The sequence below is a fragment of the Strix aluco genome, chromosome 1, assembly GCF_031877795.1.
Source record: "Strix aluco isolate bStrAlu1 chromosome 1, bStrAlu1.hap1, whole genome shotgun sequence".
NCBI lineage: Eukaryota > Metazoa > Chordata > Aves > Strigiformes > Strigidae > Strix > Strix aluco.
The window spans coordinates 56,673,768-56,701,728 of NC_133931.1; the positions used below are offsets into that span (position 1 = coordinate 56,673,768).

The window sequence follows — 27,961 nt, forward strand, 5'->3', positions numbered from 1 at the left end:
AGGTGCAGTTCATCTGAGCTTGTTCAGAAGAGGAATTACAATCAAGACACATGCCCAGAAGTTCAGTGAACTACAGTAGCTCGAATAAAGTCCAAATTGTTCACGAACTAAGCTCCTCCCTTGCTAACCTGGATGAACACCTGGATCAGGGGGCTGGGGACCACATCTCCATTCCAGCCACCTGTCTTCTGAAAGGATTTATTTGGCTTCAGCAGGACTATCTCAAACTCAGGCTTCAACCAAGACCTCAAGAGTTCAACCAAGAGATTTTTTTTTTATTATGTCCTAACACCAAAATGAGACTTTTGACTCCTGAGTTTTGAGTGAATGATATTTTGCCTTTGTCAGTGTCAGATTTAATTATTTTCTAATCCATTTTATCACCCTCCTGATATCATTAGAAAGATTATGACTGTTGTAGCTTCTCTCTAAGGTTGTCCTGCAGATAGATCTTCCCTTTGCTGACTCCGTTACTGCAGATTAACTAGTGCCAGTTCTCTTTAAACTATACCTTCACAACTGACCTTTCCAATTATTGCTCTATTATTTTATTCTCATCAGTTCTTAAAATTGTTCTAACTGTGAAGGTGAGAGATGTGATTTCCTAATCTACCTGCTACTTGGTGAAGGTATGTCTGCATACCATTAGAATGCAGCCTTAGTACAAAACTTTGCTTGGCATTTAACTGCCCTGAAAAATAACATTTAGAGCCTCCTAGTGTACTTCAGGATCTCTGGACCTGATGCACCCATCACCATTCAATCATCTTTAAAGAAACCATAAAAAATGATTGAAGGGGAGGGTAAAAAATCGGGACTGATAAAATACATTGCATTGTGCATCTTTCCAATTTCTGCTCTTCAGGATAGTCTCTTAGCTTAGCTATGTCATGGTAATCACCATCTGTTGGTGCACTCAAGGCCCTGACAAGCTATTGTTTATTTGAAGAGATTATTGTATTATTACGCCTCATTAGAAAAATAAAGCTGTTGATCAAGTAGTGCATCTTTTCCCCCTTATAAAATATTTTATTAATAAATATTCAAAAACCTACAAAACAAAACATACAGACTTTGTATTTATTTTTAGGTTTGAACAAACTCAGATTATCCGTCTTGGAGGCAAATTCTGAAGTCCATAAACAGGCAGTACTACCACTGAAGTACATGGAAATTGAGATAAATATTAAACAAGGACTTGTCCTGAAAAGAAAAATACAGAGATCATAACAGCAATAATGTGTGGTGAGAATTTTGCAGAACTGCAGGTTTCCTTAAGGGTTAATTTGTCCTTGTAAAGGACATAGACCCAAAAGGGGATTTGGAGTTTATATCAAACATCCTCTGCATTTCAGGACTGTTCAGACTGGTGGTGGGAAGAGGACAGGTCACACTCCCAAACTCAGACTTAAACTCATTCAAACACACAAAAATTTTATTCATAGCAGAAACAGAAAAAAAAAAAAAGTTAGGAACTCTATCTTTCATGCTGTAGGAGATTTTTTGGATTGATGAGAATTTCTTGATCAGATTTTTCTCCCTCTGAGATTTCTTTTTCAGATTGTTTTTCTATGTACTATTTGGACTGCAAAGAACCCTCTCACTGTTAAATCTAAATAAATGAATCAACTTTAGTCCACAAGATAAGTCTCCTCAGTCACCACCTGACTTACAACTGAATTTTAATTTCTCCTTTTCAGTTGCCTCATGATTGTTTAGAATGAACACCCCATTCCACTGATGCAGACAAACAGACACAAGTGATACCAGAAGCTGGCTACAGACATCCTACTCACCACCTAAACTACTGTAAGGCCAGGATGGATAGATGCATTTTCATTTGAAAATTTTCATTTGAGGCTTGTTTGTAAGATCCCTCTTTGGGTCTTCTGTAACCAGAGGAAGCACCTATCAATGTGCATTCACTGCCTGAGGATTTAATGAGAAAAATCAATGTGATGTTCAAACTTTCTCTGGCTGGCAGCACACACATACTGGGCATGTTTTAGACAAACCTGATGCCCACTTGGCAGGACAAATTTCTGACAATATAAGAGCCCTGTTATCTCTCCTTGGCACTATGCACAATAGGAGCCTGCTTGCTTGACAATAAAACGTTGGCCTTAATATAGTACTCTTTTCATAGTTTACAAGGCTAAGCTTAATTAAAAGGAGAATTGTGGATGCCCTCCTTTCATTTGGTAGTAAACACAGGCTCCTTCACCCCATACAATGCTAATGGTGGTAAACTGGGCAAAGTTAACCACTAGATACTACACTACTCTGTATGAGAATAGTGTACCGTGGAATATACTGCTAGAAGGAAATAGCATTAATATTCAGTAAATCCAGTTGTAATTTACAATGAGACCCTCACTAGGCTGCTCCTGCAGTGAGCTGGAAGGCAAGAAGGTATTGTTGTCCTGCTGTAAAGTCTCCCTGCATGTTGAAGTAGAGCTCTCTCTCATTATCGTTCCAATGAGACAACATATAATTGCGTGAAGCTGATCTTTACCTTCCCTTTTCAAGCAGCAACTAACAGGTATCAGCTATACCAGAAGCATAAAAAGAATGGAGCAAACCAATGTCAGCACCACCAAAAGTAAACTGAGACAGTTCATATCACCTCCACGGACTCACTCATAATAATCATCACTCTGTCTTTTCAAACTGTGCTCAAAATTGGCATCCCAAAGAGAGGACCTGCAAAATGAAACATGTTACAATAGCTACGGACACCACCGAATTGCAACCTTGAATTCCCATGGTCAGTGAGCCCCCTGTTTTGAACTGTGTCTTGGTACATGAAATCACAACAACCTTTTATTTGGATTGGTGTTTACATTGCAAACACCTGCATGATCAGGCATATTTTTGTATGGAATGTAACATGACAAAGGACTTGTCCAGCATTGTGGGCTCACACAAGTATTTTCATAAGGTTCATATGGAAAAGAAGATTGATAGTAAGATATGGAGCTTTCATCAGGAATTGATTGTAGGAATTCGTCCGGTGTAAGTAATAGACAGGCTCAAAGTAATACACAGGCTGAAGCAGCTGGATGGCTTTTGCTGGACTAAATGAAATACACTGGTGATTTCAATCTCAGCAGAAAGAGCTCTAACTTGATTCATTTGTGACACATCAGGCCTGATGTCCAAGCTGAACAGTTGGTGCTGACTGGCAAATTTACTTAGTGATAATAGACAAATGATCTGTTGGATCACTGAATCTTGACTTGTGGTATTTCAGGTCATCTCAAATTTCTTTTTACATATATCAAGCTTTACCTTTAAGTTAGTTTGCTCTTCATTTGTTGCTCTGACAGCTACTATTAGAAAAATTTTCCAAAGCCTTGGAAAGCCCTACTCCTAACTTCCTGTCCAAATCCATCTAAGGCCAATTTATGTCTATTTTTTAATTGAGACAATATTTTGCTTTAGTTAGTTCTTGTTCTTTCTTGGTGCTTAATCGGCTATATATTTGTAGCGGTCTCAAGTTGTACCTTGGGTTCTGTTTTTCAGTTATAAGACATTTATGCATTTTATAAGCATTTTTGATTCTTTCCCCATCGAACAATCTCAGTGGAGAAACGTAGTGCTGTCACCAGCTTGGAGCTACAGCACATCACTTGCAAAGAATGAGAAAACATGCATTACTTTTCACTACCATTCTCCTGCGATAGGAGATTGCCCTGGGGATTAACAGTGAACCAGTGAGTAAATTTGACCCTCTTGACAAACGTGCATCCATGCTGCCAAAAACCTTTCCCAAGCACTTTAGGAACAGTGCATCTGTTAGAAGGCCTATCAAGAAACATGCCAGTAAGCTTTATACAAACAACCCCCAGGTTTTTTTCAAGAGCAATAATGCCGCTTTTCAAAGTACTTGGCAGTGAAGCTGCAAGTAGTATCTTGCAGAGGTTTACTCCCCTCTAACCTTTTCCAGCAGATTTTCTCTTCGGGAGGGAGTGACTGGACCATATAAATGCCACAAACAAGAGATGTTAAAACATGAAGCAGCACTACAATAAAATGAAGTAACAGGCAGCCACAGATTCTTCTGGTATTAATGCTGGAACCAGTGGGCTATGAAGGGCCTAATTCACTTTTTGCATGTGAAATAAAGTGGAATAACCCCACTCAAGTTAAAAAAAATTGCAATGGCTTAAGACCTATGTGACTGAAATTGGAATCAGGCCCTCAATTTCCACCAGGTCACTCCCGTACTTTTCTTGTTTTCATGCCTCAGGAGTCTCACGATACCTTTCGAGGATAGCCCTTTTCTAACCTTTGTGGTGATTCAGTAAACAAATGAACAAAAAATAGCATCTTCCAGAATTTTAGCCATTTCGTAACCACTGGATTTTGCAAGGGATCTAGGGTCTGAGCTGGAAGCTGCTCCTCCTGCTTGAAGAACTGCTTGCTCAGCAGCAGCTGCTTTCCTTTTAAGAGATTTTAGCAGTTTCTTGGGCAGGCACCAGCGAAATTTCTGTGGCGGCAGTCATTACTGTACTGCATGTTTGTGTCATCCATGGGATGCAGACGCATTTCTCCCTGGGCAGCGTGGAGTTAACTTGCCTCCTGCTCTGTGCCTTGGGAATAAGAGCTGGGATGGCAGCCCATAGTAGGAGGGCCTGGATTGAACTTGCCAGTGAAGAGGAGGGATAACATTTTTGTGTGAGGAAGACGCTTGCCAAGAAATCGAGAGGGAAAGCAACAGTGGAAGAAAGGAAGTAACTCATCAGGTGCTCGGGACAGACAACAGCAGTTTCAGGAGCTGGGTACGCATCAGGGTCTTTGACGGATCTTTCTCTATGTAGGTCACTCACCAGAAAGAGAAAGCAGGAGGAGGAAGGCAGATGCCTTCATAAGCCTGGGAACACTGCCAGCACCTCACAAGCATCCAGTTCCTACTGATACAGGCTAGATAAATACCACTACTCCACTTCTAGAGAGGAAGAGACTGAGGTTGCAGAAAACTTTTAAACATAGGACTAGATATCTACCAGCATGAGCCACAGAGGGGCAGGAACATGTCGGTAGGGGCAAAGAGGAGAGCAGCAGCAGCCCCAGCTACTATTGCCCCAGACCACTGGAATGCCACACACTGGGACAGAGCGCCGTCAGGTACCCAGCCCCAGGTCTCACAGCAAGGCAACGCTGCAGGCAGGAGAACAGGCCAGTCTTCCGTACTCCTGGCCTTGTGCCTCTAAGCAGGAGGCTGTCTTCCTTCCTCTGTTACATGAAAGCAGTGGTGTTACACTGAAAAAACTAGGGTGAGTGACAGGATAGTCCTGCTTTAGCTGTGTAAGCAAAAAAACCACCGAAGTGAAGGATGAATCAATCCTACCCTCCCCAGGCAACTAGTACTACCTTGAATTTCCAGATGGAGACAGGCCTGTACAAACTTTCCAATTATCACACTCAGAAACACCTTGAGCCAGATCACATCTTGCTGGCTTAAGCCCAGCTCTGAGGCCCTAAATCTCTCACACTAAGGAGTAATTAATTTGAGATCAGTGCAATTACATTGTTATAAAATTAGAATAAACTAAAGGATGGTCTGGTTCCTCCAGTTTCTGGAAACTGAAAGATATTATTTCTGAGGAGAGAACAGATTACTTGAAACTCTAAGGGAAGGCTGCTGAAAAACAAAGCCGCTTGGCTTTGTATTTCCCAAACGCAAAATACAGTTGGGTAGAAAGAACTGAGGTAAATTATTGCTTCAAAACTTGTAATTATTCCTTGAATAAGATGCTACAAAAGGGAAAAAAAGAAAACCTTTAGGATGCAAAGACTTGTTTTCCTTTGCTTTTAACCAGCCATTTGAAAACACTGCAACATGACCAATTCCTCAAAAATGTTTTCCTGACCACAGTGTCTTGCATGCAGACAAACACAAGGATTATGCCAGTTCCTGGAAGAATGAACGTCATTAGTTTTTTTTTTAATACTGGAGCACATGTCTGTTTGTATTGTTGCTTTTCTCTCTTTTTATCTCCCTAATTTTGGGGGATATTTTTTCCTTTTTTTTTTTTTTTTTGTTTCTAGACTCTTTGTTTAAATGAGTACAATAGGCTATTTTTTCCTCTGGTTGTTCTTTTTTTTGTTTGGCTCTTCAGACTTTTTGCCTGTGCAAGTAAAACTGCCTTTCCTTAACACTCTCCTGCTGTTTCAGCCTAAACAGCTTCCACTGGGTCATCTTCGTGCTACTGTTTTAAACAATTTGCTTGTTTGTAAGTAGCTAATTAGTTATTTGCTGTCTTCAGAAGTAAGCTTTTGAGGTCTGGGCTTTAACCTTTTTTAGTGAGGGCTTCTGTTTCACAACTGTGTATTTGAGAAGAAATTTACCCAGATGAGAAGAAAGATGGGAATCTGACTCTCTTTCCTGGGCAAATTTCTCAGGCACTGTTTTATATCATGGTGGTACTGACTCAAGGCAGCAATTAAGCGTGAAGTCGGTGGGATGTATTACTGTTTCGAAAATGGACAGGCTTAAGCAAGTGCTCTCCCAGACTGGAACCTTATTGACTGTACTCTAGTGCATGCCTGCATTGAGAGGCTTTCAAAAGTTAAGGCGCCTCGGTTAAAGCTGCAGAATCCATGCACCTACAGTAAAGTGCATTAATCTGTTCTGTGGGTGCTCTCATTACCATTACAGCATTGTAGCTTAATCTGAACGCACCTACAGACAAGCCCTCAAACTGTGCTTGTGACACTGAACAGCTTTTAATACAGTGCTCCACTTATCAGTCTCTTTTTGTAATTCACAATCTAATGTAGATTAGATTGGAATCTAATGTAATTCAAGTGTTTCTTGCTGAAATTAATTCAGCTGGTATAATGTTTCATGTGTACAACAAGCAAAAATTCCCAAACTTCAAGAATTACAAAAGGATCAAAGAAAAGGAATAGGTAACTAATGGGATCCATGAAAGACACAGAAACGTTTAAAGATGTGACCAAAAAAAAAAAAAAAAAAAAAAAAAGAAGCATTTGTGAAAAGGTGATCCTGAACCATAACACTGTCTGTGAATCTCAGGAATCTCCGTCCCTCAACAGTGGAAAAGTCTCAAAGTTAGAGGAGAGGAGCAACATTTAACTCAGACTTAAAATTGAAAGACAGGATGAAGTGGGATGGTGTAAAACCTTAAAAATTCCTATCTCCTGTTGATTTGTAGAAATAATTACTGACTGAAATGTCGAGCTGCTTTAAATTAGCTGTGCTATGAGTGCAAACTGTAATTGTTCTATGTTAGTGAGTGTATCCTATTTACTTATTGAAAGATTTTATTGTATAATGCATTCTTGTGGAAAGGCAATGAGCAGACAGAATCCCAGCAACATTCTCTATTGGTTGTCTGAAAACCTGCTGTGTTTTCTCTTTTCTAAATTCTCCTAAAAAAAGGCGACTAGCTTCATTAAATCACAAGCATCTCTCTGATGAGCCTCTTCTTTGATCTCTCTCTTTTGATACTCTCTCTCCTGACAGGCTGTAATACTCCACTAGAAATGCTTTGTGTTTTCCTCCTTGGGGATAACAACTGCTCTGCTCCAAGCATTTCCTTGGCCTAGGATCTGGGAGCTCTGGAAGAGTGCAAACATCTTCTTCCAGCCTGTCCGTGTGAGTGTAGGACCCCATGTGGAACTAATTAGTGACATAATGAACGCCACAACCGTTTATTGCCAGGAAGCTCCTAATGACGTGGCAGTAATCTCACAATGACTAATCAAGATTTTCTTCATTTCCCTTCAGCAATTCTACCTGATAAATTAGTAGGGAAAAAAAATGAAAATAAAACTGTAAGTAGAGCAGAGGCTATGATTTAAAATGCCTGGCAGATGATGTTCTTCTGCTTTCCCAGGGTTGTAGCATGCAACTCTTCTCCATAAATTCTAGGACTTTGGCTATTGAGTAGTTACAAACCCCCCTTCCTGATTTCGGTGGCCTGGTCCTAACATTAGGTGTAATGTAGTATTGAGGATAACTTTGGGATGCCTGGGGTGCAGCCCTACTATCAACCCGAAGTTGACTGTTTTCATCAGAAGTGGCAATGTATTACTAGGATTGGGTAAAAATGGAGTCAGTCTTTTAAATGTTTTCTGTGCATAGTAAGTCAAAAAAAAAAAAAGATTCAGACCTTTCACAACCGAAAGCGGCCCCAATCCCGCCTCGAGCAGCACGCGGTGTGTAGGACCCCGCGCAGGGTGCAGCCTCCCGCCGGTTACTTTCCTCATAGCAGCGAACGTTTCCACGCCGCCTCCCCGCGCCGGGCCGCAGCGTTAAGGCGCGGTGCGCAGCACCGAGCACGTTCCCTCCTCCCGCCACGAAACGCCCCGTGTGCTCCCCCCCGAGCCGCGACCTGCGAGGCCGGGGGGCGGCGGCGAGGCGGGGCCGGGCGCATGTGACCGCCGGCGGCGGGCGGCGGGGGGGCGGCCCGGCGGGGGCTGTGCCGCGCCGCGGCGGGGCAGTGCGGAGTGGTGGCGGCGGCGGGGCGCTGGGGGATGCGGAGCGGCCGGGCCGCGGGCAGATGATGGCGATACGCGAGCTGAAAGTGTGTCTGCTTGGAGTGAGTAGAGGGGACCTGGAGGGTTCGGGGGGGTCGCTTCCCCCTATTTTTTTTCCCACCCCGCAGGTGGGGGCTGAGGGAGATGGGGTGCTCGCTAAAAAGGGGAGCGCTCCCTGTCTACCCCCCGTCACCCCGTCCCTCCCGGAGGGCGCCGCGTCTCCCTGTCCCCCCGTCCCGGGGTGGGGGGGAGCTCGGCCGCGGTGGATTCCTCCACGCCGAGGCTTGGCAGCCGCGCACCGGCCTCCGGTGCTTTGTTTTGGTTTTATCTTGTTTTGAACTTTTTAAAAGTAAGAAGGGCGTATGGGGCTGGGGGGGAGGAAGCGAGGGGCTCTCTTTTGAGGGGGCGCTTCCCCCCAGCCCTTCCCGAGCGGGGGGTGTCGGTTCCCCCCAGCCCGTCCCAAGCTTGGGGGTGTCGCCGCCGGGGAGCCGGCTCCCGCCGGCCGCGGGAGGCGGTGGTGGCCCCCGGCTGGTCTCCCTCCAGTGCCGGAGCCCCCCGAGGCGGCCAGGAGGGTTTCGCCGCCCGCCGTCCCCGCGGAGAGGCTAATTTAAGGTCTCGTCACCCGGCCCCGGCAACAATGGTGGGAAGCGAAAGAGAGGAAAGTAGCAGCGCGCTGCCCGCCCGGAGACGTTACTGCGGGTGGCTCCTTCTCCCGGGCGCCTCTCGGCCCTGTGTCACCTACGTGCCATGTCGGTGCTTTGCTTAATTACTGGCCTGGGTTTATTCGCTCGGTTCCTTAGAGGAATAGCCTTTCTGCCATTGCTCTTTCTCCTTTTGCTTTTTGGCGAACCCCTGTGTGCGTTTCACATCTGGAGCAGCAATGTGCTTAGCTTTGCAGTTTGGCTCCGCCTGCCCCCTCTCTGCCCTGCACGCAGGGAACTTCGCAGCAAAATGCGCTCACCCGGCTACAAACACCGCTGGGAGAACAGAGCCACCTCTTCTGACAGTTCCTAGCAGAGCATCACTACTTAGTTTTTCTTTTTTTTTTTTTAAATATCTCAAATTAACAGGTGCGAGTTAGGCTGCTTTTAAGTCCACATCTCCATAAACGTTCAGGAAAGCTGCATGGATGTTGTTTTAGAGTGAATTCTCTTTCATGCAGTACAAGTGTGTTGAACGTTTGAAAAACAAACAAATACAGACACTCCAGTGCTCTCTGGTTTGTGTTGACACCCCAGCGGGAGTGGGTACCTTGCCCTGCAGTAAGTGCCAGGATGTGGTGCCAGGGCACTGGAGAGTTTGACCCAAAGTATTTGACAGTGACCATTCCTCCTTTCTTGGTTAGAATTCCTGCCTTCAACTTTTAAAATGGCATAGAGACAAAATAAATGTGGTTTATACAAACGTGAGGAGTCTGTGGTAGAATATGTGGATGTGTCTCTATTTTTTCTTCCCCAGCAGAAAATCCTGTAATTTTATAGAGATGAAGTATCTTGTGGAATGACATTCCTCTTGCCCATTATTTATTGCTGTTTTGTAACATTAAAATGTACTGGAGGTTTTGCAAGGCAATTGTTTACTTCTTTTAAGACAGGAAAAGAAACCTACCTATAAAGGAGCTCTGTGTTACTAGGAATATGCAATTACTCTGTGGATTCATTAAAATGATAGGGTGGCAGTGGGAACACTTAGGGAAGATGTGTCTGTAGTTATAGTCGCCTAGTAGTTAGTGAGATATTCCTTCCTGAGTTTTAATAGGGTATAATCCTAGAAAACCACCTACTTCTGATCACAGACATCTCATTTACCATGGAGGTTGACACTCTGTCTTCCCAAAAGAGAGGAATCCTTCATATGACAAATCCCCTCAAGAAATTCAGACACATTTCCAGAACAGACAAACTCTGTACCTGTTCGTGTGAACAAGTGCAGGCATTAGTCTTCTGATCTGTTTGAAAGCTAGACGGCAGCTCAGAATACGTTTTCACACCTAGCAAAAGGAATCTTGACAGTTGTCTTTTCAGTAGGTCCTGGACCTGGTAGCTTAATGTATTGTATCTAGTAGATCCCCTGATAATTGGTCAAGTCTGGCATGTCCAGGTCCCCACATGAGTTCCTATCCTTATTAGGAATAGGGATTAAATTGGTTTCTAAACCTGCATCCTTTTCCACTTCTGAACAAAGCCCTAGGGTGTGCCTCTAAATCAGACAGGAGGATCGCTGATGGTCTGTGGCCCTCAGTTGTGCAAAGGGCCTGTGCTTGGGCTGTTTCCGCCAGCTCAGAATTCCCCAATGAGGAAAAATTGCAGCTGGCATGATGTTTTCAAAGACACCTTCTCCACAAGCCCTGAAGACCTGTTCGACTGTAGAAGGTCTAGGTGAGAGGGGAATGGAGAAACCAGAGTTGTGCTCCATGCTGCCAGCTCTATAAGCTAGCCCAGTACTCCAGGGCCAGTGTTTGGCTCCAAGCCATTGCAGTAGAGATGGGGAGTAAGTTACCGGCTCCTGGATGTAACCACCCCCATTGCCAGGAGGAAATCTGGCCTGTGATTTTTAGCATGAATCTAAAAAAAATGGGATTTGGGTATCTGCATTTCACTTCCTCCTCCTCCAGAGTATCTTGGGGTTTTTTAAACTCACTGTGGGTGTGATGGGAGTGATTTGGAGCAGCCTGGAGTACAGCACAACAAGGGGATGGATGGTCGTGGGGTTTGTAGATGTTGAAGGAGACACCAGCAAGAGAACAACAGCTCGAGGGGCAGCTCAAGGCTAGGTGAGTCAGTTTGGAAGGCAGGCTTTGTTGATGGTGGAGCTTTGTTATTCATGAATTTCAGAAGGCAGTGCTCTTTGAGGAGAGATGATTCCAGCTTGCTGGTGGGCTGGCAGGACCAGGATGCCTGCCTGATTGGTCAGTGCCTCACAGCTACCGAGGTACAATTTTAATAGCTCTCTTGAGTATGTTGCTGTGCAAGTGGCCTTAAGCCGGCTACTAAACTACTTCCCCCCATAGATTATCGCTGCTGGGTAGTAAGGTGTCTGCACATGGAAGGTATTCATCTTCGTAAGTGCAAACACTGGAGCATGAGTCCTGTCTTGTCACCCCAGATTCTTCCTGGTCTCTTGGTTCAGTCTGTTGGTTGTTCACAACATTTGTCCCTGTGTTAGAGGCCACCAGCTTCTGGGGCTGAGCAAGTTTGCAGCTCAGTTTATGCAGTGAAATGAAGTGCAGCTCCCATTTGACTTACGTGATGTTTCTCTCCTGAGTGAGCACCCTCTTGAGGGGATGAAGGAGAGAGGGGCGGAGGGGGGCTTGTGTGTTCCTGAGCCGTGCTTTGGTGCTGTAATGTGGCCGGGCATGCGGCTGCCTGGTTTCCTAATCTGGCTGTGGCTGCTGAGTGCCATGTGCCTTGGCTCCCGACATTCTCTTTATGCGGGCTGGCGGAGTGATTTACAACTCTCTGCCAAGTCCTGACATAATTGTGTGTGGCAACCGCAGAAGTGGTTGCCAGGTTTAGGACTAAGGCGAAGTTTCTTGTCTTTGTCACTTCCTGAGGAAACTTTGACAGCCCTTCAGACTTTGGGAGGTGGCTTGCTAACTACCATCTAAAAAGTGACCTCCATTACCTTTTGGTTTTTGTTCATTACATTTTTATGTTGTGACTGTTCACCATAGGACCAAAGGAGTTAGGATTGGAAGAGGCTCAGAGGTTATCCCTTGGCCCTAAAGCTCCTCTTATAACTTTTCTGACATATATTTGTCTCACCTGTTCCTAAAAAACCTCATGATTAAGGTTTATCTTCTCCCCAGGGTTATGCCCCATAGCTTAATTACTCTTACTGTAGAAAGTTTTTCCCAAACCTGATGCATACATCTTCCTTGGCTGAGACTTCATTTCTTCACCCTCCTGTTTGTGTTTCCATTTTCTTGCTAATAAAAAGTCACTTGCTGGCATGTGTTCTGCTAGCAAGTAGTCTGAAAATACTGTCTGAAGTTGGTAAGCCTACATTTGTAAATCCCAATTCTTAGGTATGGAGAACAGTTTATTACCTTTGACGATGTTGTGCACCTTGATGTGCAGTGTCTGCATATGCAGGCTGTGGAATTGAGCTCAGAATTGTTTGATATTCAGAGTAATTGGGAGTATGATAATAGTTTTCTTAAGGAGAAAACCTCTCTGGTTTTCTTATCTTCATGTCATGATAATGTAAAGCTCTGGATTCTGGGAGAACAAATTCCTGTAGCAGAGCATATGCACGCATGTGTCTCATGTTTCAGTGGAAAGCTCAAGTACCCATACTTCTTTTCTAAGTAGCTATTACAATGAATACCTGTGACTGAGAATCTTTTAGTTTGTGTTGGTGTTTATAAAAGACAACAGTTTTATTTCTCTTGGCTCTAAAATGTTTGTCATTACTAATGCTCTTAGTGCCTGGATGTCCCAACCCAAATAGGAGCACTGCTGTTAAAACCAAAAATGCACCCCTGGATGGGTTGTACCAGTTAAGGACCTTTCTTCTCACTAGAAATATGCAAGGGGGTCTACATGTTAAAATGAGCATCCTACTGAAGACAGTAACGCTACACAGGTGCAGAAACTGTGTGTGCATCAACAGCTGCAGTGCTGTAGCCTAAAACAGAACAAGAGGGACCAGAGTAGTGCAGATGACAAAGGTGGTAGTGAAAAGAATAGTACTGGTGGAGTAAATGTATACCTTCTAAAATTTTGTCCACAAAATGTCTGAGAGAACAGAGACTGACAAGTGATTTTTTTCCCCCATGTTAATAGTTCATTTTAGTTGTGTTTTATTATGTAAACAAGTAAGTCTATCATGAGAGAAATTTCTGCATCGTGACTTTGCATGGCTGTCTATCTCGTGGTGACACTGGTGTGAAGTGTCCATCATTGCAGCCTTTCCAGCAAAGGAGCCCTCATCTGTGTCTCTCCTAGCCACTTACTTCTTTGCATTGTAGTGAAACATCAAATCACATGTAAAACTGGACAATGATTTTAAGGCCATGGGAACTGAAAGGCAGACAGCCAGACACACAGTTAGCATGACTACATATGCCTCATTTCCTTGGGCAACAGTTTTCTTAGTCTTCCTTGGTGAAGAATACTCTGAAGTTTGCACTTAATGTGTGCACATAGCACTTCCATACTCCATTGCCCTGCTTGGCCATTCAAAAGAACAGTCTACCAGGATACTGAAGGAGACTGTTTTGAAAAATACTGCATAAAAATCCAGTTACATAGCAAGTGAGAAATGCCTTTTCTCTTGTATCAATAAACAAGTATGTTCAGAAGCCTAAACTAGCCTTTTTCTATTAATTTATAAATTATTTAAATGTCTACAATCATGTTTTTGCAATGTAGACATTAAATATGTATTATGTAAATATTTCCCAGAATTTAACAAAATTCAGGATTTCATATTGACCTCGGTCTTAGTGCTTTCCTGGTGTATCTATGAAACTTTTTTATTTACTCGTATCTTCCAAAAGTTTTGGATGGGATTGCTTAGAAAAATGAGGAGACGGGGTTATGACCTGAAAATCCTTCTAGGGAAAATGAGTGCGGAGGCCACATTCTGCTTTTGTTTCCAGCAGCAGAACCAAACTGGATTTCTGAAGCCGCAGAAGGCAGAACTTGAAGCAGGTTTTACTTTCAGTAGCTGCAGAGCCTCTGAAGGGGAGGGGAAGCTTGTTGCAACTAATCAGCTGGGTAGAGAAAGAGACTTAGCTGCAAGTGATCAGCTCTGATCTGCTGATAACTGGCTCTCTGGTCCCAGCTGCTGCTTGTAACTTCCCTGTTGAATGAGACCCTGCTGTGACTATCATCCAGAAATCCTATATATGTAGGCTGTAGTTTTCCTGTCTTTCAAATTGTATTTATTTCTTTTGTTTATAGTGTTACCAGTTGGGGTTTGTTTAGGTTTCTCCAATCCCTTGCTTCAGTCCCTTTTTTTGATTTCTTAGTACTGGCTGAAAAATTGTGAAACTTCTTGTTTTCAGTAATTCAGAGAAAAAAGTGTATTCTTTCTTTCTATGAAAATAAGGATGTTGAATTAATAATAAACTCGTTTTTAACACAGCAGTTTTAGCCCTACTCAGTGAAGTAGTGCTGAGGCAGACTATGTGAAGCAACCAGAAAAAAACGTGTGCATGAAAAAAACGTGCAGGGAAAAGAAAAACTCTCTCATTCTCATCAGGCAATTCCTTTTAACTGGGTTAAGTCAAGCCATGTTAAAAGGCCATTTTTTATTTTCATTTAAAGTATGTTTTCTGACACTCTGGTTGATGGTATGACTTGTTTCCAAGGCGATAATTTGCCTTATTGATAGGGTGTGTTGGAGTTAGAGTGCAGTTTCAGGAAGTGGCAAAATAGGCATTAGTTGAGCTGGTCATGGGCAAAGGCCTCTGAACCTGCAGGGCTTTTGCATATGGTAGTGTTTATAAATTACTGGTAAATTTTGGTAGCGTTGGGCTGTGTCTGAGCTGGATATATGGGTGCTGCAGAGTGCAGGTGTACAAGCTGGATAAACTCTTTCTAAAATTTCTCAAGCTAACTCCTTGTTGAGAGAAGTATTTACAGGGAGACTGGAGCCACAGCTCTGCTCTGGTTGCTCAGAAACATCCATCTTTTCTTTTGCCTTCCCTTCTGCTCCTTCTTCCAAATGCCATTTGCCCAGTCTTCAGGGCTGTTAGACCCTCCAGGGGTCTGTTGTTGACCATGTACTTCCCAGATGCATCCCTGTTCAGATGGGATGAGGGCAGGAACGATTTTCTTCATTTATTACACCTTGATTTTGAGGGGGAAGACAGAGGGGTGCATTGAAATGGAACACAGCTGGCTTTAGCAGGTTTGCACTGTTGACCCCACCTTCCCCACATTTCTGATGCTGCCTCAGAAAACAAGCTGTTAAGTTCAGGGCAACTTGTTTCTCCTCAGCTTCAGTGGCTTATCAGCCTCCGTTGATGGAGGCTGTAGTTTGGAGTTGTGGTTTGACCGCCTTCCCATCATCTCCACCTCCATCTGGAAGTTTGGGGCTTCCTCTGCTCATGTTTTCCTCAAGCTGCTTCTGAGGCCACCTGAATGCCCAACACATGGATGGATACACAGAGGTACCCTCCAAAAGGGCCAGGAAAGGTGGTGGGAAACTAGATGGGTTCATTTAATCTGGTCTACTGGATCCTGACATCAAAGGGAACAAATGCATTTGCCCTGGCTACATTAGGTAGTGTGCCCATCAGGCATTTCAGTCTTTCTCAGGGTTGGTCTCGTTCTTTTATAGAGCTCATCTGTAAAGCTGCGAGCACCAAGGATCTCATTTTCAGGGCAACAGTCATTTTCTGTCTCCAGAGCTGGCAGTGCATGTCAATTCAATAAGTATCTGTTCCCTCGTCAGCTCCTTGGTTTCCTCACCCGTGCCGTGGATGCTGGCACGCAGGCTAATAGCCAAGTGCTTCCTACTCTGGGTCATGGCTTCAGCTGCTCCCCACCAGCTCTGCGGCCCCGTGGGCGAGCCAGACCCACAGCAACTGGTATGGAGGGCCATAACATGCAGCCCCCCGGGCATGGCCGAAGCTCTTGGTCGTGGGCTGCTCTGGCATCCCTGGAGCTTTCTGCAGGGGTGGCAGGAGGACACGAGTGGGAACAGCTGGTCTTTGGGCAGTTGGGGTAGTGGCCCTGCCTGTGAGGGGAGGAGAAAAAGGAGTCCTTGCCACTTCCAAACTCTCCTGGAGTTTCTTGCTCTGATGGACTTTCCCTTTGAAAGCTACTACGAGCTAGTGAGCAGCCTGGTCTTTTCCTTCTAGTTTACATGGCCTGGTATTTCTAAATGCTTAGCCTACTAACCTTTACAGCAGATTTAAGCTGGTTTATTTTTTTCCCTTCCACTTCCTTTGGATGGTTGGCTGCATTATAAAATATTTAAAAAAAGAAAATCCTACCTCCATCTGGTGCTAATCACACTGATGGGTTAGATCATCCCACACTCTTTGGACAGGGCAGAGCAAACCTTCAGTGCTCTGCTCCTTGTCAGGGCTTGTTGTGCCCCCCACTAACTCATGTTCTCAGCCTGCAGGCAGCTTGTGTGAATATAACTCTGCAGCCCCTCGCCGGAAGGTGTGTGAGAGCTGCCATGGGGCACATGCTCCTGAAGTAAACGAGAATAAAAGATGTTTTTATTCTCATGGCAATATTTTTCTTCGCTCTACCTACCTCATAGAGACTGGATGATGGCATAAGGGCCAAGGTGAATGGAAATTTCTTAAATTCCATCTGAACTTAACTTGTAATACGCCAGGAAAGGGACATGTTGCAGTTTTCTTCGGAAACATTTTTTACACCCTTCCAATGAACGCTTGTAGTTTTGAACATCACTGTAAGAAGACGAATCCAAGCTTTAGAAAGCCGCCAGCAGAGGTGGATGGGAGGCCAGCTCGGAGCACAGCCTTGTGTAAGCAGATGCCAATGGTTTGATTTATGGTCTCCAGCCTCGCAGGGCTGCTCATGAAAGCTGAACAACAGGCAGCGGAACAAATGCTTTTTATTTTTGCCTGGCTATTTTTATATATAAATGCTAGTTAGTGTGTGGTTTTTCTATTTCTTGGAGGAGAGGGTAGAGCAGTTACAGTTTTGCACTTTTTGTTTTGGACAGAATAAGTTCTTATTTGGGCAACATCTGCAGTGGGAAGTACATGTGCGTGAAATCCAGCTACTAAATACTTCGTGTCCCCGAGCTATTATTTCCTTCTTTGTCAGCAGAGTGACAGGATGCTGCAGACGTCATTGAGTGTCCCGGTTGGACTGGTCAGCCTCTGCTAGAACAACTGCAGGGGACTATAAAAAACTGTAAGAGCAATCTTACAAAATGATAAGCATCAGCCTCTTGCAGGAATTCACATACAGCTAGGGACTCTGATGCAGATTTACCTCTACTTTAAATCCTGTCTACAGAGCCAAAGTGAGTTAAAGAGGTTCCTAAAGTGGGTTTAATTTTGAAAAATTATTTTTTTTTGGCCCATTTAATTCTGCAGCAAACAAAACTTAATAGGTGTTGATAAGATCTAACTGTTCATCAGCAAAGGTGTGCTCCAGAGTGGTGCGTCATGCCTGAAGTCATTTACATGTCCTTCCATGCTCACTGGTGACCTGTGAGATACAGCGGGCGTTGGAGTAGCTTTAACTTTCTCTCTCTTATGCTTGTAATCAGTAGCTGGTACCTCATCTCTAGGACTGCCATTGCATGTGTTCTCCAAATGTGCTCATTTCTTGATTGTGAGGCTGATGCTGGGGATTCAGTGGCAGAGATGAATCCTTAGGTATTTGGTCAACACCTGGTATGTGCCAATGCAGAGAAGCTGTAGTGGGGATCACCGGGCTTCCCAAAGATTGATGTGAAAAGCATCCCAGAGACAACTCCCTTGAATGTGATGTGGAGTCACACCAAGGCTCAGCTTGGCTGTTGGGACTTTAATTCATTTTTAACTACTTGATTATCTACGTTAACCACTACATTATCGCTATGGTTAGTAGTTTAGGAGCTAGAAGTATATTATAACTGAAAAATTTGAGGTGTTTGTCTACGCACTGTCACAATTTTAATCTCAAGCAGCTTCTGCCATCTGTGGAAGCAAATACTGTGTTTGTTTGCTTAGGCCAGTCTTTGTTAATTAAAAAAAAAACCAAAACCCTCTTGCTGACTGACACACACCGCTACCAGTCTGTAAAGGCACACTTCCACTTTGTGGCAGGATAAATCTGGTGGTTGGTTAATTCCTGGAGGGATTTGGGAAATGAGAAAGAACAGATTCCCTTTATTGGATACGAAGCCTTTTATCTCTTTTTCTTTATCTTTTTTTTTTTTTTTTTCCTTAGCATACTAAATATAAGTGGGTCTATTTTAAGAGTCATAAAAGCAACACTTACAGTATATCTTGTTAAAGCTGATATGAACAGGAAGCTTCCAACCACATTTAGGCCAGAAGTCCTTCATAGTGCATAATCGATGGTGACTTCAATCTTTGCAATACTATGCAGACAATCTTACTTCTAGGATACTCAGTTCTTGAGTGTGCTACAAACAAGGTTTTTACTTATGTTATCCCTTAAGTAGCATTTTTCTTTTTTTGGATGATATCTCTCTTGTGGAAAATTCAAGGAGAGTTGGACTTTGTTTTTGTCCTAGTTTGTTTGAATGTCAATGAAGGAATTAATTTTGTCCCCTATATTTAATGTCTTCAACTGTTATAACTCCAGCAACAGACTGTAGTTTGTGTGAATCGTCTTCAGAGTCAATTGTTCTGTCCTTTGATATTCCCCCCCACCCGCACCTTGGATATTTTTTTTTCCCCCCCCGCAGGGTGTGCTTGAAAAGAATAAACCCATGCCTAAGCATTAGACAGACAATTGGAACACATTTTATGTAACAAAAACGGTGGTTGTATACAATCAGATAACATAAATGCTGATTCAAGGTTGTGTTACTGAAGCCTTAATTTGTAGAGTCGAGTCCTTAAACACGTGTTTAATTATAAGCATTGGGGTAATCCCTCTTCAGCCATGTATCAGGGTACATCGTTCAGCCTTTGCTGAATGGGCTAAATTGAGTCCCAAGCTTAAAGCTCAGCATATACTTTAATATGCATCAGAGTGTAGTCCTGTGTGGAGGACAAAGATAAAAGGTTTATGTAAATGAAGTATTTGAGATAACGCAGCTCTTGAATGATTCCTGACATTTAACATTAAAAGCAGATAAAGTAGCTCAGTTTTACCTCTGCTTGGTTTTCAGGATCTGGTGGGCTCTTTAGAGGTGGTGCTTTATTTGGTCAGGTGATTAAATTGAACCAGAATTTCATGTTCAGCTTTGCCTTCTCCTTTAGGCTGGTGTGGCGAGAGAGAGAGTGAACCTTTGGCACCTGTAGAATAAGTCCAAATTTTAAAAAGTTTGTCTGAAGGAGTGATAGCCTTACAACCTAAAAAGTTTTTCAGGAATAGTTTAAGTGATGACCGGTAGAAAAAGGGCTATAAAAGTCAGTAGAGAGAATTTGGAAGAACAAAGTGATGAAAAAAGAGACGAACAGAGGAGGAAGAAGTGGAGGACTGAAACTGAGAGACTGAGGGAAAGCATTAGGGGAGTTTTGTGGGGGGACTGGTGGGAGGGAATGAGGAACATTGGGGTCAAGTCGGAGAAGGAACGAGGGAAAGAGATGCTGAGAATAAGGAAACAGAAAATCACACAGAACAAAACAGCAAAGGGAGTAATACGTACAAAATAAGGTGGGGTGAAAAAACCTCTCCCTTGGTTTTAGCCTTCAGTTTCCTTTTTTCTTTTAAAGCTGTAGCTTTGTCTTAGTTAGCATTATTTATGTTTCAAAACACACTTGTTCAGCTGAACCTGCAGAATTGTTGTTTACACTGCATTAAATTGAGCTGTATCTTTTGACCAGTGAAGAACGCTCTGTTGCAGATCTGGTAACTGAAAGTGGGGCTATTGTAGGATCTCATGAGCCACTTGAGATGTTGTCAGACGTCCCTGTGCTTGTCATTCTGCTGTGTCTGGGGTCTGCAGGAGCTTTGGACTCAGTCCCACACAGTCACAAGCACTCGGGCTGTGGCACAGAAAGCATGTTTACCACCCAAACAGCCTGCCCTGAGAGGGACTCAGTATCCTCTGCATGGCTCAGTCTCTTTCTGCTTTGGAGGGAAAGATCAAATTGCCTCTTCTTCTAGCCCAGCTATTCTTGTCCCTTGAGGAGATGTCCTTAAATGTACTAAAATTCACGCTTTAGCACTGCCACTTGAAATGCTCCCAGCATGTTTTCAATTGAGATTTGCAAAGTCAGTACGCTTTTGACCATTTCTGGTTTCCGATTTGTGAGTGAAGATGAGAAAAATTGGTCAGGTGAATCAAAACTTTCTTCTGTGAATCAGTTGTAAGTTAGATACTTATTTCCTATTGTTTTTTTTGTGTTGGAGAGAGGAAGGTGCCTTAACGGCAACAAAACCTGTTCCTGCTCATTTAAAGGGCTTTTCCCTAAAAAGTTGAATTCCCTGGCACTAGTGGCACCAGCTTTAGGAGCTGCTGGGTTTCATTCCTGCTGAAATCAATGGGAGGTGAAAACGTTAAAGAAGTCAACTGCTTAAGGGATACAGCCTTGTGCTGATAATGTCTGCCATTTATGAGCCTGTTCAGCTTTACTCTCAGTAAGTTCACAGCAGCACACAGTAAAACCACAGATAAAAAATTCAGGCCCTGGGTTTTATTATACTGTGCTTACTGTTATCTCTTCTGTTCACTTGCATGGGTGACAGAGGGGAAAGCACTAGGTGGGTTCTTATATGACTCTGTTTAAAGTAAGTGGTGATGTTTACTGTATTACAGAGAACTTCAGATCCAGGCAATAGGTGAAATGAACATGAAATCACTATTAATCTAAATTAATTAAACATGATAGTTTGGTGAAAAAAATTTTAACACAGATTTAGGTTTATGCAGACCTCTGATTGTCCATTCCCAGTCCTACACCTCAATTCAGGAAATGAAAACCCTCAGTTTTAAGGATTTTAGACCTCTCCGTGATGCCATTTAATGTCCAAGTAGAGGTACATTATCTACATGTTATCTACCTTTAACTGTAGATAACAAATAATGGCAAATTCCAGTATCTCAACTCGCCCTCTTCCCCTGATATCATGGGGGAAGGCACACATTTTAATATCTCTGGAAGATTAATGAAGGCAGGTTTCCAAAGGATGCAGGTGGGCTGGCAAATTCTAAGGGCAGCCTGCATAAGAAGGTGCCATTAGCTGCTGGCAAGCCTTTAGCCTGCTGCTGCTAAGGGAGACTACCTCAGACCTTTGATGGTCATCCAAGACTGCTGATTTTGTAGGTTGTTGTGTCAGCTAAAAGGAACTGATAAGCAGAGACAGAGTTTCTAGCAATAAAACCAGGAACGAAATCCTTAGTTTCTGTCCCACCTGTGTGGCATTCCCTGAATCACTCAAGGGTGCTGGTGCCTGGCTGCTTTTGGCCAGTGGAGAGGCAAGGAAGAGTTGTTTGCCTCTGGTTGTTGGTAGGTGACATACACTATACGAGGGCTCTGCTAGTTTGGAGCAAAGATGCCGGGCCGTGAGGCTGGTTCCCATTTGTTAGGGGAAATGTCTTAATATAGCTGCTCCTGAAACTCTGTCTCCTTCCTCTCTGTGGCTTGTTGCTGTAAGAGAGAAGGGATCAGGCTTTCTTTTCTCCAGGGCTGAAGTTTTCAACTGGTGTTTCAGTTGGCACTTCTAATTTATGTGGCTTTTTTCTTTCTCTTTGGTATGAAATGCAATAATAAGTTGCAGGTGGAGTAGTTACAAATTGGGAGGGGTATGTCTGAGCCCTGAATTGAGTTGTGTACTGAGTTTGGATGGCAAATTTGAAGGTAATTCAGCCCTTTTACAAATCTTCCGGGCAACTGCTGGACTATTTTTATATTACTGAAATAGTAAACTGAACACCAAGAGCCATTTCCTCAAATGCTGTACCTACCTGATGTGCATATAGATGATTGCATAAGAGCCACTGCCTTCATTTATTAAAAAAAATTATTTTGTTGGGATTTGTAGGCAATCTCTAATATGAAACAACAATGTTTGGATTGGATTATCAATTCCAGACTGGCTGGAAGATTTTTAGTATCTTCTATGTAGTGACAGATATATAAAATACTCCTTCCCCCCCCATTTAGTAAGTGACACTAACAAGCCTGTATTTTGAAATTATGGCCCCTAATGATAGGATTTGACAACGGAAGAGGCAGGGTGTTGGAGTATGAACAGAAACTTGTGTCAAAGAGCAATTCAGGTCAAAGATTATCTCCTTGTCATACCATTGTTTTGAAAGTTTCAGCTGCTACAAATATTTGTGGGCAAGGTTCAACTTAGAAAAAGAATTTGGTTTGGAAAGAATAACACAGATTTGTTTATCCCATTTTTTGCTGCCAAACTGTACTCAGAAACCAACATTTGTCATCATGCTATTGCCTAACGTGTTTACTGAACTATGAAAGCCTTGGGTTATTTATGTATTTAGTCTGAAAATTGAATTTAGTTTCTCTCATCACTGCATTGCACAATGATGATGAATGATATTTAACCAGATTGTTATGCTGGTGTGTGTACATATGGCCAATAGAGATAACAGTCCCTGCAATCAATACTCATTGACTGTGAGGTACAGTGACTTGTAAGTTACTTCCTTACACTTATCCCTTAATTTTTCAAGTTCAGGGCTGATTATCAGGATACCTAAGCAGATATTCACACAGATTTTTACTGGTTTTTTAACAGGAATTTATTTGTGGGAAGAGTAGTAGTATATCAAGTGGATTTTTATGACTGCATGTGTATTTTGAGATAGAGTGGGTAGGAAAAGGATGGAAGCGTGCAGGTGTTAAGAGGTCTCCCAAGTTTGTCCAGAAAATAAACTCTGACCATTGGAGTTGTCAAAGTCAAGTATTGCTGTCGGTAAAATTGCATAGTCATTCAATCAGGACTTGCAATTTGCTTTGTTTTATTTCAGCTTTGTTTAGCTCCTCCCTGTGGAGGTTTCACATGCTGGAGAGATCTCCTAAGTTAGCTCTTGGTTCCTACTTTGTTGGCAGGGGGGACAGTGAGTGGTGACCACCACCCATCTGTGGCACCACAGTAGGTAAACCGGAGCTTTCATTTCTCCTCCACACCTGAAAAATGAAGTGGTGAACATGAAAGTCATCATACGTAAGTGTCTGTGGTGGTGCTCAGATGGGAAATGAGCAAGCCAGTAACAGGGAGAGGTCATTAAGGTGAACTGCAGTGGTGGGAGAGCATATCATGCAGTGTGAGATAATACACTTTCTTATCACTTACAGGGCATCTAGCAGGGTAGGTTTACCTGCTGGTCTGTGTTACGTGTTGGTCAGGAGGATCTATGATTCAGTGGTCAGTAGAAGGCAATTAGAGGTATGATTCTGGTTTGGATGGTAGTGACTTTATGAAGTCCCACAGCTATAGGTCTCTTAAAAATGAACCAAAAAACCACCTCTGTGATGTACAACATTGTTGATACTGTGCAGGTTTGGGTGCAGGTTTTTCTTCCTTTCTTGCTTCATTAATAGTGATTTACGTGTGAGATATGGACATTCTTTTGCAGCTGCCTTTGCTGCGTTCACACCACTCGTTGTTACACAGAGCTCCAAAGGTGGTAACAACAGTGGGAGATTTCCTGTGTTTCCAAGGGAAGGTGCTCAGGCGCTCTTCTTTCCATCTCTGTCTGTCCCACCTGTCTAGTTCTTGTAACTCCATCATGCAATCCTCTTTCCCTCTTTGCCCAGGCTCTTGGTTCCCAAATCACTTGAGCAATTTAGCTAGTGCTCCTTCCACCTTTCCTCCTGTCCAAGTATGGTCAAGTTGGCCGTTTTCTTCTCCCTTAGTACCAGGAGTCACCAGGTGGTGCTATTTCCCAATTAAATGCCCTTTGCACTGCAGCGCAGTCCAGCCTTTGTAGAAGGGTTTTATGGTGTTTGGTTTTGTGATGGAGCTTTCTTTGGTGGGCAGCTGTGTCAGGTAGCAAGGGGTCTTGCTTCTCGCCATGTGTTCAGTCTTGAGTCAGTTTTTTTGAAGCAAAGTTGTTCCCTGTGACTTAATCACCCAGTGTCTTGTTTGACATTGAGGTCCCAAAAAAGGCTGAACTGCTTCTACACAGCTTGTGATCACACTGTTGTATTTAAAAGCTGCCTTACTGTAGCGTAAAGCACAAACAAGTCTCACTAAGGATGTCCTCAGGCTTTGCACTGTTGGGTGTCCCCCCCCCATCCAATGGGAGGGCTTTTTCTGTGTTCATTGGCATGTGCTGCTACTCCAAAGGAGATTTGTGTGTGTGACTGCTCCCTTGAAAGGTGCTCCTCTTGTTTCTCCTTTCATCCTCTGATCTTATTAGTCAGCTAGATTGATACCACCTTATTTGCAGGTGCTTTTTACAGAAATCATGCTCTTACGTGAAACTTTAGAGCCAGTTCAAAACAAGTTCAGCATCTTGAGCAAATACCTAATGCCTCCAAAAGCCACAATTTGAGATGAAGGAATGCAAATAAACACCAAGTTCCTGTCTTCATTTTCACCAGGCTAAGCAATTCTTCCTTTGCAGCCGTCCATACCACATACTGTCAAGGGCATAAGAAATTGATTGATTGAGATTCTGCTCTTTGATTTCAATTTAAAATCCTCCATTTCTCTCAGCAGTTCAGCTACTGTTCTGAATATGATAACTTGCATGGAGAGGGGAAGGAAATGTGTAAAAAAAGACACAGAGAACTAGGTGGTAATTTGATGTGGGGAAGCAGTTTCTAAATAATATTAATAACGAATGAAGGCTCTTATCTTTGCTGTCCACACTCATGCTAGCATGGCGGTGTGGTTAGCTTGCATTTTGTATGATAAGATGCAGTGATTAAGCGTATATATTTGAATTAGAGTATGGGTTTGGGGTTTTTTTTGAATGAAGTAGATGAGCTTAAAAAATTGCTAAGTTGGATGTTCCAGAGCTAGGTTGACTGCAGTGTTAATTTGTTGTTGTTATTTTTTTAATATATTCTACAGTGTTGCTGTTCTTGAGTCACCTTTGCAGAGAAAGGAACTGAGGTAGCTGGAGTACTGACCCACAGGCTGTTTTCTTCATCAATTTACATTTCTGTTTTGCCTTAAGGTTTTATTTCTTTATTCTATTGGAGTTATTTTAAAGAATAGCTTTGAAGGAAGCTTCTTTGTTCTCCCTTTCCCTCCGCAGCCCCCTGTTTCGTAAATAAAGATTGCTTTATACTCCCATGCCAACTCCCATACACACAAAAGAGTTGGCAGGTTGCAGAAGAGCATCACTGTTTGTAAGCAGTGGGTGACTAAATGTGCACCAGCCACGTGGGCCACTTTGTGATTTCTTGGGTAGTCGATAGTTTAACTGACCGCTAATCCTGCCACCCACTGCTAGTGCCATGTAAAACAAGGATTTGTTCCTTACTGCTGATTTAATGCCATGTCAGTCACTGGACTATGTACAAAGGAAAGATAGCTCCTTTCTGACTAGGTCATCTTTCCAGCACCGTCTCTTGCCTTCTTCCCAAGAGGAAGAAAGAGGAGGGAAGATACGGCTGGTCCACTCATCTTGAAGTTCTTCAGGCTGTAGCTGCGTCTCTCTATGCCTTCAACTCAGCATGAAGAGCTTGAGATTGGAGCACTAGTTATGATAGCGGGATAATGCCAAGTATCTTGGAAACACTCTAGGAGAGACTTTGATTTCATATAATATTACATATACAGATATATGAATGTCTGTAGGGAAGTGAATTTGTTGCTAACATTAGCTACTATACAGACATTAGCATTAAAGAAAGTGTATTTGAAACGAGCATTAGGGCTTTTTGTCTCTAAAAGATTACTGGGCTGGGATCTGGGGGAGAGCAGTGGACCTGTGACAATGAATACGGAGAAACTTATTAACTCCAGAGAAGCCTACAAAATGGCAGGACAAGTAGGACTGCGTTTCCTGGCTCCAAGTCTGGCAGATACCAGAGTAGGTATGCAGGCCCGAGTTTAATTCCACAGAAGAATGCGTGCAGGATGTGTGTGAAAGGAAACCACATGCTGAATAATCACGCTGGTAAGGGAGCCAAAACTGGCAGCAGACATTTGGCTTCAGTGACTGGTTGAGAACCAGAGAGGTGGCCAGGACTGCAGACACATCCAGCTCTGAGGTGAAGCAGATGGGCCATCACTGTACATGTTTTGCTAACTAATGTGGACTAAAGGAAAACAAATCGAGAGAAGGGATCAGATGACAAGTTATACTTTCAGAGGTGTATTGGGTTTGTGTGACAAGGTTTTGGTAGCAGTGGGGGCTACAGGGGTGGCTTCTGTGAGAAGCTGCTAGAAGCTTCCCCTATGTCTGATAGAGCCAATGCCAGCTGGCTCCAAGATGGACCCACTGCTGGCCAAGGCCAAGCCCATCAGCAACCTGGGATAACATGTTTAAGAGGGGGGAGAAAAACCCTGCGCAACAGCAGCTGGAGAGAGGAGTGAGAATATGTGAGAGGAACAACTCTGCAGACACCAAGGTCAGTGAAGAAGGAGGGGGGGAGGAGGTGCTCCAGGCGCTGGAGCAGAGATTCCCCTGCAGCCCCTGGTGCAGACCATGGTGGGACAGGCTGTGCCCCTGCAGCCCATGGAGGTGAATGGTGGAGCAGAATCCACCTGCAGCCCGTGGAGGACCCCACGCCAGAGCAGGTGGATGTGCCTGAAGGAGGCTGTGACCTGTGGGAAGCCCGTGCTGGAGCAGGCTCCTGGCAGGACCTGTGGCCCCATGGAGAGAGAAGCTCATGCTGGAGCAGGTTGGCTGGCCAGGACTTGTGACCCCATGGGGGACCCATGCTGGAGCAGTCTGTTCCTGAAGGACTGTACCCCGTGGAACGGACCCATGCTGGAGCAGTTCATGAAGAGCTGCAGCCTGTGAGAAGGACCCATGCTGAAGAAGTTCATGGAGGGCTGTCTGCCATGGTTGGGACCCCAGGTTGAAGCAGGGGAAGAATGAGAGGAGTCCTCCCCTTGAGGAGGAAGGAGCAGCAGAGACAACGGTTGATGAACTGACCACAACCCCCATTCTCCATCCCCCTGTGCCACTGGAGGGGAGGAGGTGGAGAAAACAGGAAGTAAAGTTAAGCCCAGGAAGAAGAGAGAGGTGAGGGAAGGTGTTTTTAAGATTTTGTTTTTATTTGTCATTATTCTACTCTTGATTTGTTTGGTAATAAACTAATTTCTTCAAGTTGAGTCTCTTTTGCCTGTGATGGTAATCGGTGAGTGATCTCCCTATCCTTATCTCAACCCACGAGTCTTTCATGATATTTACTCTCCCCTGTCCAGCTGAGGAGGGAAGTGACAGAGCAGCTTTGGTGGACCCCTGGTGTCCAGACAGAGTCAAGCCACCACAGGAGGTCGGATAGCATTAAGCCCCGGCCAGCAGATATGTTTCTGTTTTAAAATGGCTATTAGGAATGTACAGGGGATATTGAAGATGCATGTAAATCCCAAACAAATAAACTCAGCACCTGACTATCTCTTAAGGCACTTAAATGGTTCTATGCCACTACTGTCTGAACACTTTACAACTATCACTGATGTAAATCCCCATAATGCTGTTACAGTGTAAAATGAAGTAATTGTTATTTTTGTTTAACAGCTAGTGAGGTGAGAATGATAGCGCCAAGAATTCCTGTGCCAATTGCAGTCCTTACAGCACTAGGAAGAAGGATTGTATTCTGATATAACAAGAGTGACCTAGTTGAGGGTACGAGAATGTCTCTGAGAGCAAGCGGGGCACTTCCTACTTGTAGAAGGAATTACAGTTAATCTAATTCTAATGCACACCAGAGATAAAAGCC

General features: G+C 43.6%; 1 protein-coding gene across 1 annotated transcript in view; it reads left to right on the plus strand.

Annotated features, from left to right (window-relative positions):
• The first annotated feature begins 8,447 nt into the window (after positions 1-8,447).
• The window catches only part of RAB31 (RAB31, member RAS oncogene family), a 68,298-nt gene continuing 48,784 nt past the window's right edge, over positions 8,448-27,961 (plus strand). Inside the window, exon 1 of the mRNA XM_074822058.1 lies at positions 8,448-8,573. Within this exon, the coding sequence (XP_074678159.1) occupies positions 8,535-8,573 (39 nt within the window). The 5' untranslated portion in view covers positions 8,448-8,534. The remainder of the gene's footprint in view (positions 8,574-27,961) is intronic.